At 41.5% G+C, this 14,785-nt stretch overlaps 2 protein-coding genes across 4 annotated transcripts in view; one reads left to right on the top strand and one right to left on the bottom strand.

The window, feature by feature from the left end:
• RPS23 (ribosomal protein S23) overlaps positions 1 to 2,523 on the bottom strand; it is a 6,982-nt gene extending 4,459 nt beyond the window's left edge. Inside the window, exons 1-3 of the mRNA XM_026035285.1 lie at positions 2,515 to 2,523; positions 1,716 to 1,801; positions 85 to 231 (exon numbers count right to left, since the gene is read on the bottom strand). Coding sequence (XP_025891070.1) covers positions 85 to 231; positions 1,716 to 1,801; positions 2,515 to 2,523 — 242 coding nt within the window. The remainder of the gene's footprint in view (positions 1 to 84; positions 232 to 1,715; positions 1,802 to 2,514) is intronic.
• The window catches only part of ATP6AP1L (ATPase H+ transporting accessory protein 1 like), a 20,362-nt gene that overhangs the window by 3,097 nt on the left and 2,480 nt on the right, over positions 1 to 14,785 (top strand). Inside the window, exons 1-7 of one of the 3 annotated variants that reach the window (XM_026035992.1) lie at positions 509 to 550; positions 1,649 to 1,759; positions 3,920 to 4,237; positions 9,739 to 9,779; positions 11,319 to 11,380; positions 13,198 to 13,439; positions 14,196 to 14,246. In XM_026035992.1, coding sequence (XP_025891777.1) covers positions 4,143 to 4,237; positions 9,739 to 9,779; positions 11,319 to 11,380; positions 13,198 to 13,439; positions 14,196 to 14,246 — 491 coding nt within the window. In that variant the 5' untranslated portion in view covers positions 509 to 550; positions 1,649 to 1,759; positions 3,920 to 4,142. Of the gene's footprint in view, positions 1 to 508; positions 551 to 854; positions 936 to 1,648; positions 1,760 to 3,919; positions 4,238 to 9,738; positions 9,780 to 11,318; positions 11,381 to 13,197; positions 13,440 to 14,195; positions 14,247 to 14,785 lie in introns of those variants that run through there. The other 2 variants (XM_026035980.1, XM_026035986.1) reach the window with 2 other exon arrangements.

Genomic DNA, 14,785 nt, shown 5'->3' with positions numbered 1-14,785 from the left:
CCCTTGGCGTGCGAGGCGCCGCCGAACGGGTTGGCCTTGAGCGCCGTGCCCAGGTGCGCCTTCTTGTACTGCTTGTCGTGCCACTTCTGGTCGCGGCGGTGGCTGCGCAGCTTGCGCGCCGTGCGCAGCCCGCGGCACTTGCCTGCAAAACACGCGCCGCCGCCGTGAGGCCGCCGCGCGCGCCCGGGGGCCGCGGCGCCGCCACCGGTACCGCCACCGGTACCGTCATCGCTGCCGGTACCGCCACCGGCACCGGCCACTCACCCATGGCGCTCGTGCTACTGCCGCCGCAGGGAGAGCCCACAATGCACCGCGGCGCCGACAGACACATCCGGCCGCCGGGGAAACTACAGGTCCCAGGGTGCCACGCGCTACCCCCGCCATTCCCCCCTGCCCGCTCTTGCTGTGAGGTGGTGACGTCAGCGCCGCGAGGGAGCCCGCCTCTCCCAACGGTCGCTCTAACGGTTGTGGGAAGAGTGTGCCTATTTAGAGCCAGGGGCGGCACGGGGAGACGGGCTGCTATCAGCCGTCCTGCGAGAGCGGCTCTTCGGTGAGCGGCCGCGGTGGCAGGTTTATCTGCAGCCACTACTACCTCCTCCTCTCCTGGGAGAAGGGAGCTGTCCTTGCTGTGCCCTCGTATTTGCACGAGTGCCCTTCTTTAATAGCTGGAGAGAAGGGAAGCCTTGTCGCTGCTATCTACCCTTACCTGTTTCATAGTTCCAGAATTTTCTTAACAATTGGTATATAGCATACTCTTTTTAGTAATGTGTAAAATCTAGTCCATGTTTCCTTAAATTCCTCTTCCAGCTGACAGGAAGAAAAAAAAAAAAAAAGAGTTGGAAAAAAGGAGCATGAGTAACGTGGTTGTGTTGGCTCATACCTAAGACTGTGAATTGCCATTTTAATGGCACATGCTTTTCTCAGCTCACTGATGGGTAAGAAATGATGACTGCTACTGTTAAATTTTCTGAGGGAGTGGAGAAGTTCCAGCATTGGGACATTTACAGTGGTATAGGAGGAAGAGATTATTTTTTTCTTTCCTATAAATTAGGCCAAAGATCAATAGTGTTATTCTTTATAAGAGGCTCGTTCCAGGATTAATATCAGTACTATCCCAGACTGCATGATGGAAATGAAAGTTGATAGGTCTGGGGACACAGTAGTTGCCCAGAGAGGGTTTTGCTGGAACAGAGATGAACTTTTGCAGTATATTAAGTCTCACTTTCTGTCCGTATTTGCATTGTATTTCAAGGATAAGTTCACTGTACATATATCAGAACCAGATGAACACTGAGTGCCTTGAAGTTTAAAAGTAGTGATGTTATAGTACTGTAAGTGCTTATACCTAGCCTAGCAGTTGCCATCTACTTTGGTTGAGATGTGTTCACGTCATTTTGTAAGCTGCTCAGTTCACAGTGACCTGATGTGTCATCTGAAGACAGTCGTAAACAATGTTGAAAATAAATCATGGCAATGTTTGCCCGAGGAGATGCTAGCCAAAGAGATAAATTATCTATGTTTAAAATTATGTCTGCAATCTCATTCGTTGCATGCAAACTCAGTGTGTGTATAATCATTGCAGCATCAGGCAGAACAGCTGTCAGCTCTAGGTCTCCATTAACATTTATGTAATAATTCTGTTTGACAGAGGGTTTGCTGGACTGCGATGACACGTTCAGGGATGTGCGAGAAGCCAGGAATGCTGATTGCCTAACCTGTCAGGCTCTATGTTCTTTTGCTTCACAAACCTCACAAAACTGTAAGTTCTTATACCAGTGATAATTGCTGACTGCTTAACTACCTTTGTGCAAGATTAAAAACAACAATAACAGAAAAACAACTCTAAGGTTTTTGGAGTTGTAAGTAAGCAAATAGTAGTAAGCAAATGACCAGATTTTGCTACCTTGTTTCATTTCAGTGTAAGGCAGGTAAGTGTAAGTAGTGATTGATCAGCTGAAACTTCAGAGCTCCTCAAATTACATCTTGTCATGTAACTCTATCCATTAAGTTTTCTTTATAACACTTTCATCAGTGTTGTGGAAATGGTCATTTTGCCATTATTCTTTATTAAAAGAAAGAAGCATTCGGGATAACTTCTTTCAGTGCGTATCATTTTTCTTTAGGTAATCGCACAAGTCTGTTCACTCCTGAAGGTCAGAAAAAGAACATTTTAAAGAACTACATCAAATGTTTAATGCTATCAGCAAGTATCAAGAGGCGGGGAAAGGATTTTTCTTCATGCTCATTGTCTCTGTCAGGATTTTAGATTGTGGCTACCGATTAATGTATTGCTTTCGGCAAACATAATAGTAGCGTATAGTGACCGAAGAAGTCATTATATTTTCAGTGATTTATCCTGGTAGATTTTTGAGCAAATTAACATTAACTGGGGATCCAGAAGCTGATCCCTAGTTAACTACTGAAAAGTTAACATGTTAGTGATTTGGTGGATTAAAAATTATAAAAAGGTATGTGGTCCTTCTGCCTCCCGTCAGGGTTGCCTAAAATTCTTACCTTAGTCATGTCTCTTCAATTTACTTTAATTGTTACTTTTTGGAATGTAATAATTCCAAATTTAGCATCATACATTTCTTGTGCTTCACAGAAATGTTAGAGATTGTATTCTACCAGTACTTGTATACCACTGCACTCGGTTATCTCATTTTTCAAGCAAGGATTGTCACATAAGTATCTAGATTCCTCCTTAAATTGGATAGAAGCAGTATATTGAAGACAAGCTGCTGAGAGATTTTAAGATTAGTGCATGTTCTCTGTATCACACAAAGAGAAATTAATTAAGATGGCAAATCCTTTTTAATAGTTACAATGCTAAAACCCCTATCTTAATCTCATATCTGGAATGCCATAGGCAAGAGCTCTTAATCAGTGAAGTAAAGCTTATGTGGTCACATCTGTAGGTATTTGAACATTTTTTTATTGACAAGCAAGAAAGTAGCGTGTGTGTCTGGGATGTGTATGTATGTAGGTGGGAGTATATGTGTGTACACACAGCTTTTCAGAAGAGCAGTTTGTGACTGTCTGCTGCGTGGCAAACGGCACAGTATAGATGCAAGTTTCAGCTGAGCTTCCTTTCAAGTGTAAGTTGTCTCTGCTGAAGTCCTTTACTAAGGACCTATTTCAACAAGGGCGTTGGAGCTTCCCCCAGATTTGATCGTAGGTTCATAGCTCTGTTTGCATGCGTGGCCAGACTGGATATGAGAAGACAAAACATTGCTCACGTGGCACCTGATCCACGTATTCCAGTCATGTGCAGCAAGTATTCCAGTCATGTGCAGACACTTTTTGTTCAGGCTGCAGTTAGAGAAAACATGATAGTTGTAGGGTTCAGCTTGCTTTAGTCTGCCCCCCGACGTTGTTGCACAGGCAAAGTGCATCCTTCCCGAGGAGAGCAGCTGAAAGGAGGTTTCAGTTCCTGTGTGGCGAAATCAGTCATTTGCTACATGGCAAAACAGTGACACCTGGGGGACTGAACCAGTTGATCCTGGACTTTGCTTTGATTTTGCTGCTTATGACGTGATCCCACAGATAATAAAAGGAGAAAATTTGAGGTAAGAAAAAGAAGAAAAAAAAAAACTCTACGATTCCTTTGCCTGCTTTCACATTTGTGAAATGTGTTTAATACTACTACTTTGAAGATGTTATGAGACATCTTTAAAATGCATATAATTCTCAGGTTATCCTCCATAGCAGAACATTTCAGATGTGCTTTGAAGTAGAGCCTTTCCCTGCTTTTAAGGTTAGGTCTTTTAAGTATAAATAAGTGATTTTTCAGTACAGCTCCACTGTGGCTTTGGAGCTTTGAGAGATTATCTTTTTTGATTTATTTTTTTCCTCTTACTGAACAGACAGTTCACAACCTGATACAATTTCCTGAAAACCTGTAATCTTTCATCCCCAGGGAAGCAGGAATGTGTCAGCGGGAGGTGTGCACAGTCAGTAGAAATCTAAACGTATGAAGAATTTCTTCTGTGGGCAACCTGTGAAGTGCTGAAGGGACAAACGTTGCCTCTGGTTGGTGGGATCTGCTGTCTGTCACGCAGCCGAGGAGACGCAGCCGCCCGGCTCCCTGCTAGAGCAGAAGAGCAGATGTGCTTGGTGTGGAGGGGCTGACTCTCTTCTCAATGGAAAGAAACGCTGCAGTTAGATTCTTACTCCTTTATTTATATGTGGGATTCTCGGCATCTGTGGAGCAAATGTTTGCAATAGTGGATGGCAGGTCAGTAACTCAGTGATCTGTATTGGTTAAGTTGAGTGCATGTTTAAATGTTGTAGTTTAGTCGGCTGTGTTGGGTGGAAGCAGATTTGATCACAGCTTAGATGTGCTTTCAATTTTCTTTTCAGGTTTAAAAAGTATGGGGCTGATACTGAAATGAATTATTTTGAAGCCTATATTGCACTAAAATGTGATTTGAAAATTATTTTATATTTATTTATGTTTATATATGAGACAAAAAGGGGTTAAAAGGGAGTATTTTCTGGGAATGTGCCTTATATTTTATTACATTTTAAATGATTCTCACACTAACAATTCTTGCTTTGTGTAAAAATAAGAATTATAAATAGGTAATCGTGAAGATGTGAGAACTAGTGCAAGAAATAGAGGTGCTAAAGTGTTCTGCTCGGTGGAGTGAATATTTGAAGCATGGATTCAGAATCACAAATATATTAAAATGCTGACATTACTAGAGATTTGGTTGATCACTGATTACAGTGTTATTTCTTTTTTTAACAAAATATAATTGGTAGCTCAAATCATAGCAAGGGAAAGGACTTTCTAAAGCCGTGCATTAGAAAAGCAAAAATAGCCCACATTGCATTGTTGAATCATGCCTCAAAGTCACTGATAACACATGGATCAAATATGCTGATGAAGATCACAGCTGGTGATAGAATGTGAGCATTTAAGACAAGAAAGATGTGCTGATTTGCTTAACCTAGTATTAAGAGATCCGTTAGTTAGTTACCAATAAATAATATGTTTTCATTTAAATAACTTATTTCCTATTCTCCTCTGCATTTTGAGATTTGTTAGTGCCTTATTTGTAACAGCACTTTCCTGCAATTAGATCAAAATCTGAGAGAAAGATATGAGGAGAGCACTGAAATGATCTCGATCTCAAATGAAAATGCGATCCTGATGGCAGTGATTTGACTGGATTTTTTTTTTACTTTTGGATTCAGTGGGGACAAGATCATATCTATACAATATCAAGCTGCCAGAAGTTCTCTGAGACCAATTTCATTTTTATTTCAAAAAAGAAAGCTTGACTGTCTTGTTAGATCTAATCCAATTCCTAGGAGAAACAGTCTGTCAAAGGTAGTGGTAGTTTTGCCTGAGTTGAAAGTCTAGACCAAATGCTAGTAATCAATACGTTATAAAATAATTATGTAAATCAAGCTCACTGTCTTTTATCACAGGTGAGGCTGCCCAAATATGACACAGAATAATTAAAATGTAAGATCTGTGAGGAAACATGGAATTTATTTATAATGATATAGATGCATATATAAAATGTATAGATGTCTGTTCTTCTGGGCTCATACTTCCATAACTGAAATAGCTTCAGTGAAGTTAGTTATGACCAGTGTCACTAGGACTACACCAGTACCTTGCTGCTCAGCAACTATGTCTTCCAGCCATAATACTGCTTTTAATGCATTTCATGTCATGTTTTGTGATTAAATACTCCATAAAGTATTGAAAGTATTTTAGCAGCCACGGAGGTAATTTGCAGATGGATAGTATTAGTAATACAGTAATAATGCTGGAGCAGTCCAAATACTACTTTAAAGTTAATTTTTCCAACTAATGTAGTCTGTTGGAGCGGTAGTATGAAGAGTGAAATGTATTATGAACATGGCTGCCTTTGAACCACTTGTGTGATAGTGTGAAAACTGTCTGTGGCTTCCTCCGTCACTCTTGAGTGCTGGATTTAGTCGCATGTCTCTCTTGAGGGGGCAAGTTTTCTTCAAGGTCTGGAGACTATATTAACTTTTTTGGATAAATAAGCCAGACTTCATTATCTTATGGAGATGGATAACGTTATCTGGTAAGAAGGAATTTACACTTCTTTATACTTATAATCTTATTTAATTGGGTTTTATGTAGTGATTAGTCAACCCAGTGCTTTGTATTAGGGCTAAGCCAATTTCATTTGGAGTCCTGACATATTTAGAATGGTATATTGAACATAGGAAAACACAACTGAATGTGTCTGGGTAAGTCATTTAAAAACTGTTAAGGAAATGCTATTAGTAATCAAAATATATGCTACGTGTGCTCCTGAAGTTGAAGTTATAGGGTAGAATGGCTGAAAAAAGTTATTTTAAAATGAAAGGTCTAATATATGCTTCAGTATGCTAAATGTGATTTGTAATTCTAGCTCCTCTGCTGGTAATTTTGCAGAAAGTGGAGGAGAAAACTGTAGTGATACCTAGTTTCCTATGTCTCATAATTAAAAATTCTACGCAAAAGTGCATTAATATTTTTAATGCCTTATTACTTTTTTTTTCCGTGCTTTGGATATGTGAAAGTGACTTCAGTGGAGGGTAAAAACAACAAGGGATCACCTGTAAATTCATTTTGATTAGAAAGGCTGGTGATTTGACAGCATGATGATTATTGAAGGCCATGACATTTCTGTCATGGATAACATACATTTCTGACAGCTCAGGGTTCTGCATGTCAAAGGCAGCTGACTGACCTGATAAAATCATCATGAACTTGTGCTTGCTCAGAAGAACTGAGGTGATTGTCCCCTGCTGTCACTCGTATACTGTCTGTGCCACGGCAGCCTGGTCAGACTAAGGAAAAGCCGATACTGCACATCCTGCAGCGATGCCTCTTCCCCACAGAGAGTTGCTGGAGAGTGTGCGGGAGGTGAGGAGGTTGCAGCTGGCATTGCTGCTAAATCAGGGCTACAGATAAATCATTAGAATTCTAGGCAGCCTGCAGACTCATGCTGAGAGAAGATAACCAGGAATATCTCAGCAGAGTGTTTTCACTTGCCTGCCTATACCTGCCTCTCCTGTGTATGGAGATTGTCATGTTGTTGAGAGTATTTGTCACATTGTGCTACCTTGCGATGGTTCCTCGGTCACTCTCTCTGCTCCATTCCTCATAAAAGCATGAATATTTCATTAACGTCGCACATTCATGTATTTTTGAGTATCTGCATGCTAAGGGAGGAGACATGGTGTTTTCAGGGGTAATGTGCCTGTGTGTTCCATGGGATTTTGTGTGTGCTGTAGACTGTTGTTCTGGCCTGAGGGCAAATGGCTGGTTATCACCATCCTATTCCGAATGTAATCTCATGGAAGATCTCATGCCTTTTTCCAGATAGGAAGCTACATAATGACTTTTTTATTGATTATCAAGAAAACAAAACCAACCTCTCCCTTTCTCAGAACAACACAAAGCTTTGAAGACCTTTAGTGAGGGAATGAACTGGATTATGCAACTTTACGTCAACCTTCTATCATCCCAATAGTTCAGTCTGCACATTCATCCACCACAGCATGAAAATTTCCGAACTGGAATAATGGGCCATGAGTTTTTAACTACCTGTGTAGTTATATTTAACTGACATTATTATTGTTTATTAATTCACATTAATATCTCTTGGTGTGCCTCATTTTTATAGCTGTCATCATGAAAAAAATCCCAATGGACTGTGTTGTGTCTTCTGGTCTCGAAGCATGATATATGATAAAAGCAGAATAGAAAGAAAAAATGCCATGTGGTCAAATCATGAAGTGATCTTAGAAAAAGTATTCCTGAGCAGGAAAAGTGAGTGTGGTTCACTTCAGTTGTGTGTCATAGTGGCCACTTCCCTATGATGGAAATTGTTTTTCCTTGGACTGGACTCTTGAAGAAGTTGAAACCTGCCACGTTATCTGAAGTTATTTGGACATGGACTCACACTGCAATAGCCTTAAGTAAGAACAGGCAAGAAACATGCCCAGTGTATCAGTAAAGTGACAACCTAGTGCAGTTTCCAAGTTCCTTCTGTCCTTGGGGGTTAGCAAAACCATCTGCTCCTTCCTTGTGAAGCAACTTTTTTTAAAACAAAAAAAGAGGGAGAGAGATTAAAAAAAAAGGTCATGAGTAGGTTCTTCAGGGAATCATAAGGTAGTTGTCTGCCCTTCTGCTTGCCTATCAAAGTAAGAGCTATTTTTACCCATCTCTGAGAGCTGCTCACTCTTGATGTGAAATTTCCACAGAGTTTGGTTCAGTGAATATAATTGAAACTGCCCAGTTGACATTAAACAGTGTTGTGTTTTATACCTCTTAATACATAAAATCTTTCTAAGGTTCTTTCAGCTCTGATTAAAGTCATTACTGTGGAGCAACAGAGCTTAGCTGCCTTTTGTACTTTGTTACAGTTTCTCTGGAGAGCGGCTTCTGTTGCATTGCCTTCAGTTGCTGAAGGGACTGAACAGCCTGCCCAATAGTCTAGTGCAAAGCTGTTCTTCAGACCTGGTGTTTAGGGGCATAGTGACAAGCTGAAATGGAGAGTCCACTTTCTGTCTGTCTGCTTTGCCTTCTAGGTTTGAGGATTTGGCAAGGAGACACAACAGATCTATTCTCGGTAGTGCACAGTGTGCGTGTAAAAATAAAATTTCACTGGACAAACATGGATCAGAAGAATGAGCCTTCTGCCCTCTAGAGCCATAAATATAGACAAGACATTATGTGTGAGATCTGGGCTTTGCTTAAGTCGAAAACGTTTTTTGTTTTTTCAGTGTAGTCAGACTCCCTGACTGCCTGAGCTGCGCTGACGGGCGAGCAGGAAAGGCTTTAAGGCTGCTGTGTCTCCTTCAGTTGTGTTAGCTTTTCTGCCTTGGTGTTGCCACTATTAAGGATGCTGTGGTGACAGTTAAGTTGAGGTAACTCCTACAGTAAGTCATAGTGGGTAACGTAGAGCTGTTGCACTTACTGATGCACAGGAGGGAATCTCTCTAGAGGGGAGGCTCACTCAGCCATTTGCCGAGGGAAACCAAGGCTTGAACCCTAGTTCAAATTACTTACAATACAATTTACATTTAAATATTCAAAGCTGCTTGCATTCCTCGTCCTTACAATATATTTGGCTTTGTACTGGACAGAAAGAAGTAGGGTAGTAGATAGAAAGTCCTTGTGATAAGATCTTCATCTCTGGGTGCAGGAGACTTCTCGGGCAGTTTTATCACCTAGTAAGGAACACTGGCAGGGACTGTAGCAAGTGAGGGTATTTCATCAGATCAGCAAATCAATCCACTATGGGGAGCTACAAACTCTGAGGTAGTTGCCCTGCTATGGGGCAGGTAGGAAGGACTGTGCTGGTGCTTATGAGCTGGAACCAGACCAGTCCCCAATGTATATAACATCCTGAAGGTCCATGTTAGCCTTGCTGCTGCTGCTGCTGCTCATGGTCTCTGTGGGCAAGTGTGACCTGCTAGTGATTGTGGAAGGGACAAGAAGGGTATGAAACCTTCAGTCAGTACTGCAGGAAATGGCCAAAGGGCCTGGCCCGCCTTGGGGACCTCTCATGCTGAAAGTGCTCTGGCTTTAATGTTACTTTATGCTGCTCATGTGGCCTTAAGGAGCCTTAAGGGGTGTTCTGTTGAATGAACCTGGTTTACCACCAGGAGCTCTCCATAAATTTGGTGAGATTAGATTTATTCAGATTTTAAATCCAGATATCATGCAATAAGTATTTTCCTCCTCTTTTCTAGTTCGCATGCATTTTCAGATCAAGATCTTCTGCAAAGAAATGGTAAGACTTTTAGCTAGCTGAATGCCTGGATACAGAGTCTCTTAGTTCATCTGTAAAATCTTCATTCCCAGATGTTTCATCCATTGTCATTTGTGTTACTTCTGTCAGAAGTTTTATTAAAGTGTATCTTTCACAAGTACTCTTTAAAAGATTTTTGTGGCTAAAATAATCATTTACTGACTCTGAGATTTGGGTGAGAATGTGAAATAAAGCAGTATTCACTCACTGGAGCTGGGAAAGTGTTTGTGAAATAGTCTGTCACCTATGGAACTTTGCCTTCGTGACAGACATTGAGAGGCATTTAGCTTATTTGTCACAGATTCACATCTTTGTCGGGTGCAAGCAAAGAATTACTGCCCATAGATACAGGCTTTTTACAGAATATTTAAGGTTGGAAGGGACCTCTACAGATCATCTAGTCCAACCTTCCTGCTCAAGCAGGCACACCTAGAGCATGTGGCACAGGGCGGCATCCAGGTGGGTTTTGAAGACCTCCAGAGTAGGAGACTCCACAGCCTCCCTGGGCAGCCTGTTCCACTGCTCTGTCACCCTAACAGTAAAGAAGTTGCTCCTCACCTGGAGACGGAACTTCTTGTGCTTCAGCTTGTGGCCATTACCCCTCGTCCTATCGCTGGCCACCAGTGAGAACAGCCTGTCCCCTTCCTCCCTGCATTCTCCCTTCCTGAACTTATACATATTAATCATATCCCCTCTGAGCCTTCTCCTCTCCAGAGAAAACAGGCCCAGCTCACTGAGCCTCTCTTCATACGAGAGATGTTCCATTCCCTTAATCATCCTGGTTGCCCTTCTCTGGATCCTCTCCAGAAGCTCCACGTCCCTCCTATACTGGGGAGCCCAGAACTGCACACAGTGCTCCAGGTGCGGCCTCACCAGAGCTGAGTAGAGGGGCAGAATCACCTCCCTTGACCTGCTGGCAACACTCCTCCTGATGCAGGCCAGGATCCCATTGGCCTTCTTGGCCACGAGGGCACACTGCTCACTCATGGTTAACTTAGTGTCAACCAGGACTCCCAGGTCCCTCTCCGTGGAGGTGCTTTCCAGCAGGTCAGCCCCTAATCTGTACTGATGCCTGGGGTTATTCCTCCCCAGGTGCAGGACCCTGCACTTGTCCTTATTGAACCTCATGAGGTTCCTCTCTGCCCAACTCTCCAGCCTGTCCAGGTCCCTCTGGATGGCAGCACAGCCCTCCGGAGTGTCGGCCACTCCACCCAGCTTGGTGTCATCTGCAAACTTGCTCAGGGTGCATTCCGTGCCCTCGTCCAGGTCATAAACTTTTGCCATGTGATTCCATACAGCCCCCTTCTGATAGGTTCTCTATGAAGAAAAAATCAGTCTCTTAAGTGTGTGTGGGATAAATAATAAAATAAATGTATAGGAATAAATAAATGTATATGCTGAACCCTTTAATTTTGGAGTCCTGGAGTTCTCACAAGTAAAGGTGTCAAGATATGTAGGATTATGCTTTTATAAATGCTCGCTTGCTTTCTTTGTAGACTCACAACACACTTTCTTCTGCAGGTCGACGTTTTGACGGTGGTGTGAAGCCAAAATTTAACATAAACCAACTAGCAATTACACAGGTAACATATGAAAACCCGGCATATGTAATTGCTTTTTATGGTGTTTTGAGATCTTTTAACTTCCATTGTTGCATTAAATGACTTATTGTTTACATACAAGAAAGAGCCAGTGGAGTAGTCCCAGCCATGGTGGTGTGAGGCTGATACCTGTAGCCCAGTACATCTATTCTCCTGAGCAATGGGGTAGCACTTTGGGTGGTGTAGCTGGTGCTGACTGGCCATGGGTTTGAGCACAGAGCCGTTCTGAAAGAACCAAATCCTCATGTCCACGTTCAGCACAATACCATCTGACTGCAGTTACCGGTATTTTATTTATGTCTTTATATGCTTGGTACAAAAAGAATTGCTGAAGCAAAACTCCTGGTTGCTAAATTCAGTGGGAACTTTTCCTCCATCTAGCCTGTATGCTTTGTTAAAAACTGGTGGTAGGAAGATTCCCCATTAAGAACCATGTAAAAAACACAATCTAATGTAAATAATATGATTATTTTGTTCTGTCCTGTACTTATGCAGAAAATGGGCTTTTAGTTTCTCCCAAAGGCATTTGTAATGCTGTTGCTTGATAGCTGTTGCGTTAAATTCTCTGGTTGTTGTCTTAACCTTGCTTGTTGCTGCAAGTACCTAATAATTTTAATTCCTAAATCAGGCTTGTGCCATCTGTAAGGTCAAGTATCAAAGGGGTCTTTCAGGGTCTGAGCTGGGAGACTTGATTTGCTAATCTGAACAGCAAAAAAAAAAAACCCTATCTTTAAGCTAAGACAAAGCTTTGGAGCTTAACTGCATCCTTGCTGCAGCCTGATAAGATGATGTTTATGGCTGAAACACAGAATACTTCTCTTGTTTGTGCATAATTTGAACTTGCTCTCTCGTATTACATGCAGGGCAGCCATGCAGACATTACATGCATTAGCATACTCAGTTTTGACATATCTGCAGATGGAAAAGAATCTGTGGTGTCTGGAAATCTTAGCTTGAACTATGAAAACGAGGATTAAATTTTCAAGTCCATCCAGAGCTTTAGCTCATTGTCTCAAGTTATATTGCTCTACAGACAAATCAGCCTTGTTTAGCTGTGAAATTTGCCTGGGAAGGGTTAATCTTTTTCTGATATCTACGTAGGACACAAAACCCTCTGTACCCAGATTTTAAATTTCTAAGTTAATGGTTTTATAAAGGTAGAGATTCCAATAATTTATAAATTCATAGATCCGTACAGAAACCTTTGCAGCAAGTGTCTGTTTTTAAAGCCACCTGTGGCCAAAGTGCCTGTAGGCAGATGCATTTCTTTCACCTGGACAGCTGTCTAATGTGCTTTCCACATGGTAGGCTGTACCTTTGGCTCAAGCTTCGTTGTTTTTAGCGTACTGCTGTTATGCTTAGGACTGCCCTAGTGAATCTCCTTCTGGGGTGAGTATCTTGTTGTTTTAGCTTTGCTGCTTTTTTATTTTTTCTTCTTTTTCTTTTCCTTTTTTTTTTTTTTTTTTTTTTAATTATATATGAATTGCTCCACGGTGTGATGGGATGTGATGAGGACATGTTAAGAATGTGATTTATGCCAGTGATACTACACCAGGAGAACAAATAATGCTTATTTTGGCTCTCTGGCAAGTTGTGCCGGAGTTAGAAGCCTGTATGGTTCCCACCTTGAAAAGAAAAGAGGCAGTCAGAGACTTCTCTGCTTCCTCACTCATAACCACTTCAGCTGAGACCTGTCGGAGCAGGTGCTCTCAAGTGCTGGCCTCATATATTTTGGTTGGATGTAAACTAAATACTGATCTGCTCGTCTTTTGATACTCATCTTTTATGTGGTCAATCAGGTCATCAACTACAACCTGAGCAGGAAAGAACAGTTGGAAAGAGAAGCCAGGAGGCCGCTCACACACAGCCACTACAGCCCTCTCAATGTCACCGTTAATGGCATCCCCTGCATTCTCTTCTGGGCCAAGAGGATCATGATTAAATTCAAAAACCACACTCAGCTGGATTTGACAGAGAAGACGTTTGGTGTCCATGCAACCGTGGATGTTGGAGATTCTAACTGCAGTGAAGACAGCGCAGTGTAAGGAGCCGTCCTCCTCTGCTAGAGCAACTAGCCCACAGTAGCAAGGCCAACAAATAGCTCCTGGAGGAGCAAACTTCCTAGTATGTGGCTTGGAGCACCTGTATGCCAGGGCGAGCTCCCTTTCAGAGGTGGTACCGAGATAGTGCAGTATGGATGGGTACGAGTAACCTGCTGTGGCTTTGCACTTCACAAAACTTCAGATGTCCATGGTGACTGTACAGAAGCCATGTAGAGCAGCTTCACAATTAGTATATTATTATAGCTCTAGTGCTGCATGTGTATGAAGTTTGAACTCGGATACCATCTGCATTTGATATGCTCTGGTGCAGATATGCATCTGCAAAGGTGAAAATGTTGCTGCATACACATAGCATGCTTTCTGATAGTGTGTGCAGGTGGCTCGTGACTAAGAGACCTTCCTATAAACTAGCCTGGTTGACTTAAGAAGGAGAGCATGTGTCAAGTGAACCTCATTATTCTTATCAATAGATGTTAGAAACAGCAGGATTTGAGCTTATGTGGAGAGTTAAGTGTATAGTTCTTTCCTGTACAGTCTGGGCCTTATTCAAATTAACAACTAAACTATTGGATTTTGATGGAGTAAGATTTAATCCTTTTAATTTTTTTCTACTGATTTCAAAGGTCTACTGAGAAACAGGCGTATGCATAACAGTGCTTAATCTTCTCTGCTCTTTTTTTCCTTACTTCTCAAGCTTTTATCCATCATTTAACATCATTATCTTTTTCTCCTAGGCTTTCTCTGAAGTTTGGTGACATTGACAATCTAAAGGGACTTGTTATGAGGTAAGTTTTTATGATAAGTAAGTTTTTATGATAAGTAAAATAGGTAGGTATTTTATGATAAGTAAAATAAGATAGGTAATCAAATGCTGATATCTTTTGAATGCATTGTTGTGCAGTTGCCTGTGAAATTTGATTCAAGAGACTTTGTATGCACAAAAATAGTTTGGTAAAATTGTTGATTATAGAATCAAGCCACAGAAGAGACTTGCATTTAACAAGGCTATCTTTTTGTCTTTCTATTTTGTTTTAAGGCATTTCTTTTTCAGTATTGACTGTCCTACTCAGGATCAGATCATCTCTGTTGAATAGAATTTACTCTTGCTTGAGAATTTCACTAAGTCTTGCTAACTTACTAAATTTTTGTCTGGGAATTCTGCTGAAAGAACTGATGCCGACTGTGACCTACTTCATTTGCTTCTCAGTGATCCAAGGAAACAAAATTGCTTGTCAAATAATACGTCATGTATGTGTTTCAAATGTGTGTAACACATGTGCAACTGAATTTTCGAAAAAAAAAATCCCTGTCTTTAACGCAAGTG

This window comes from Nothoprocta perdicaria, unplaced genomic scaffold, assembly GCF_003342845.1.
Source record: "Nothoprocta perdicaria isolate Ctin4 unplaced genomic scaffold, notPer1 scaffold_1, whole genome shotgun sequence".
Taxonomy (NCBI): Eukaryota; Metazoa; Chordata; class Aves; order Tinamiformes; family Tinamidae; genus Nothoprocta; species Nothoprocta perdicaria.
The sequence above is the reverse complement of the archived record's forward strand: the minus strand, read 5'-3'. Positions and strand labels throughout refer to the sequence as shown.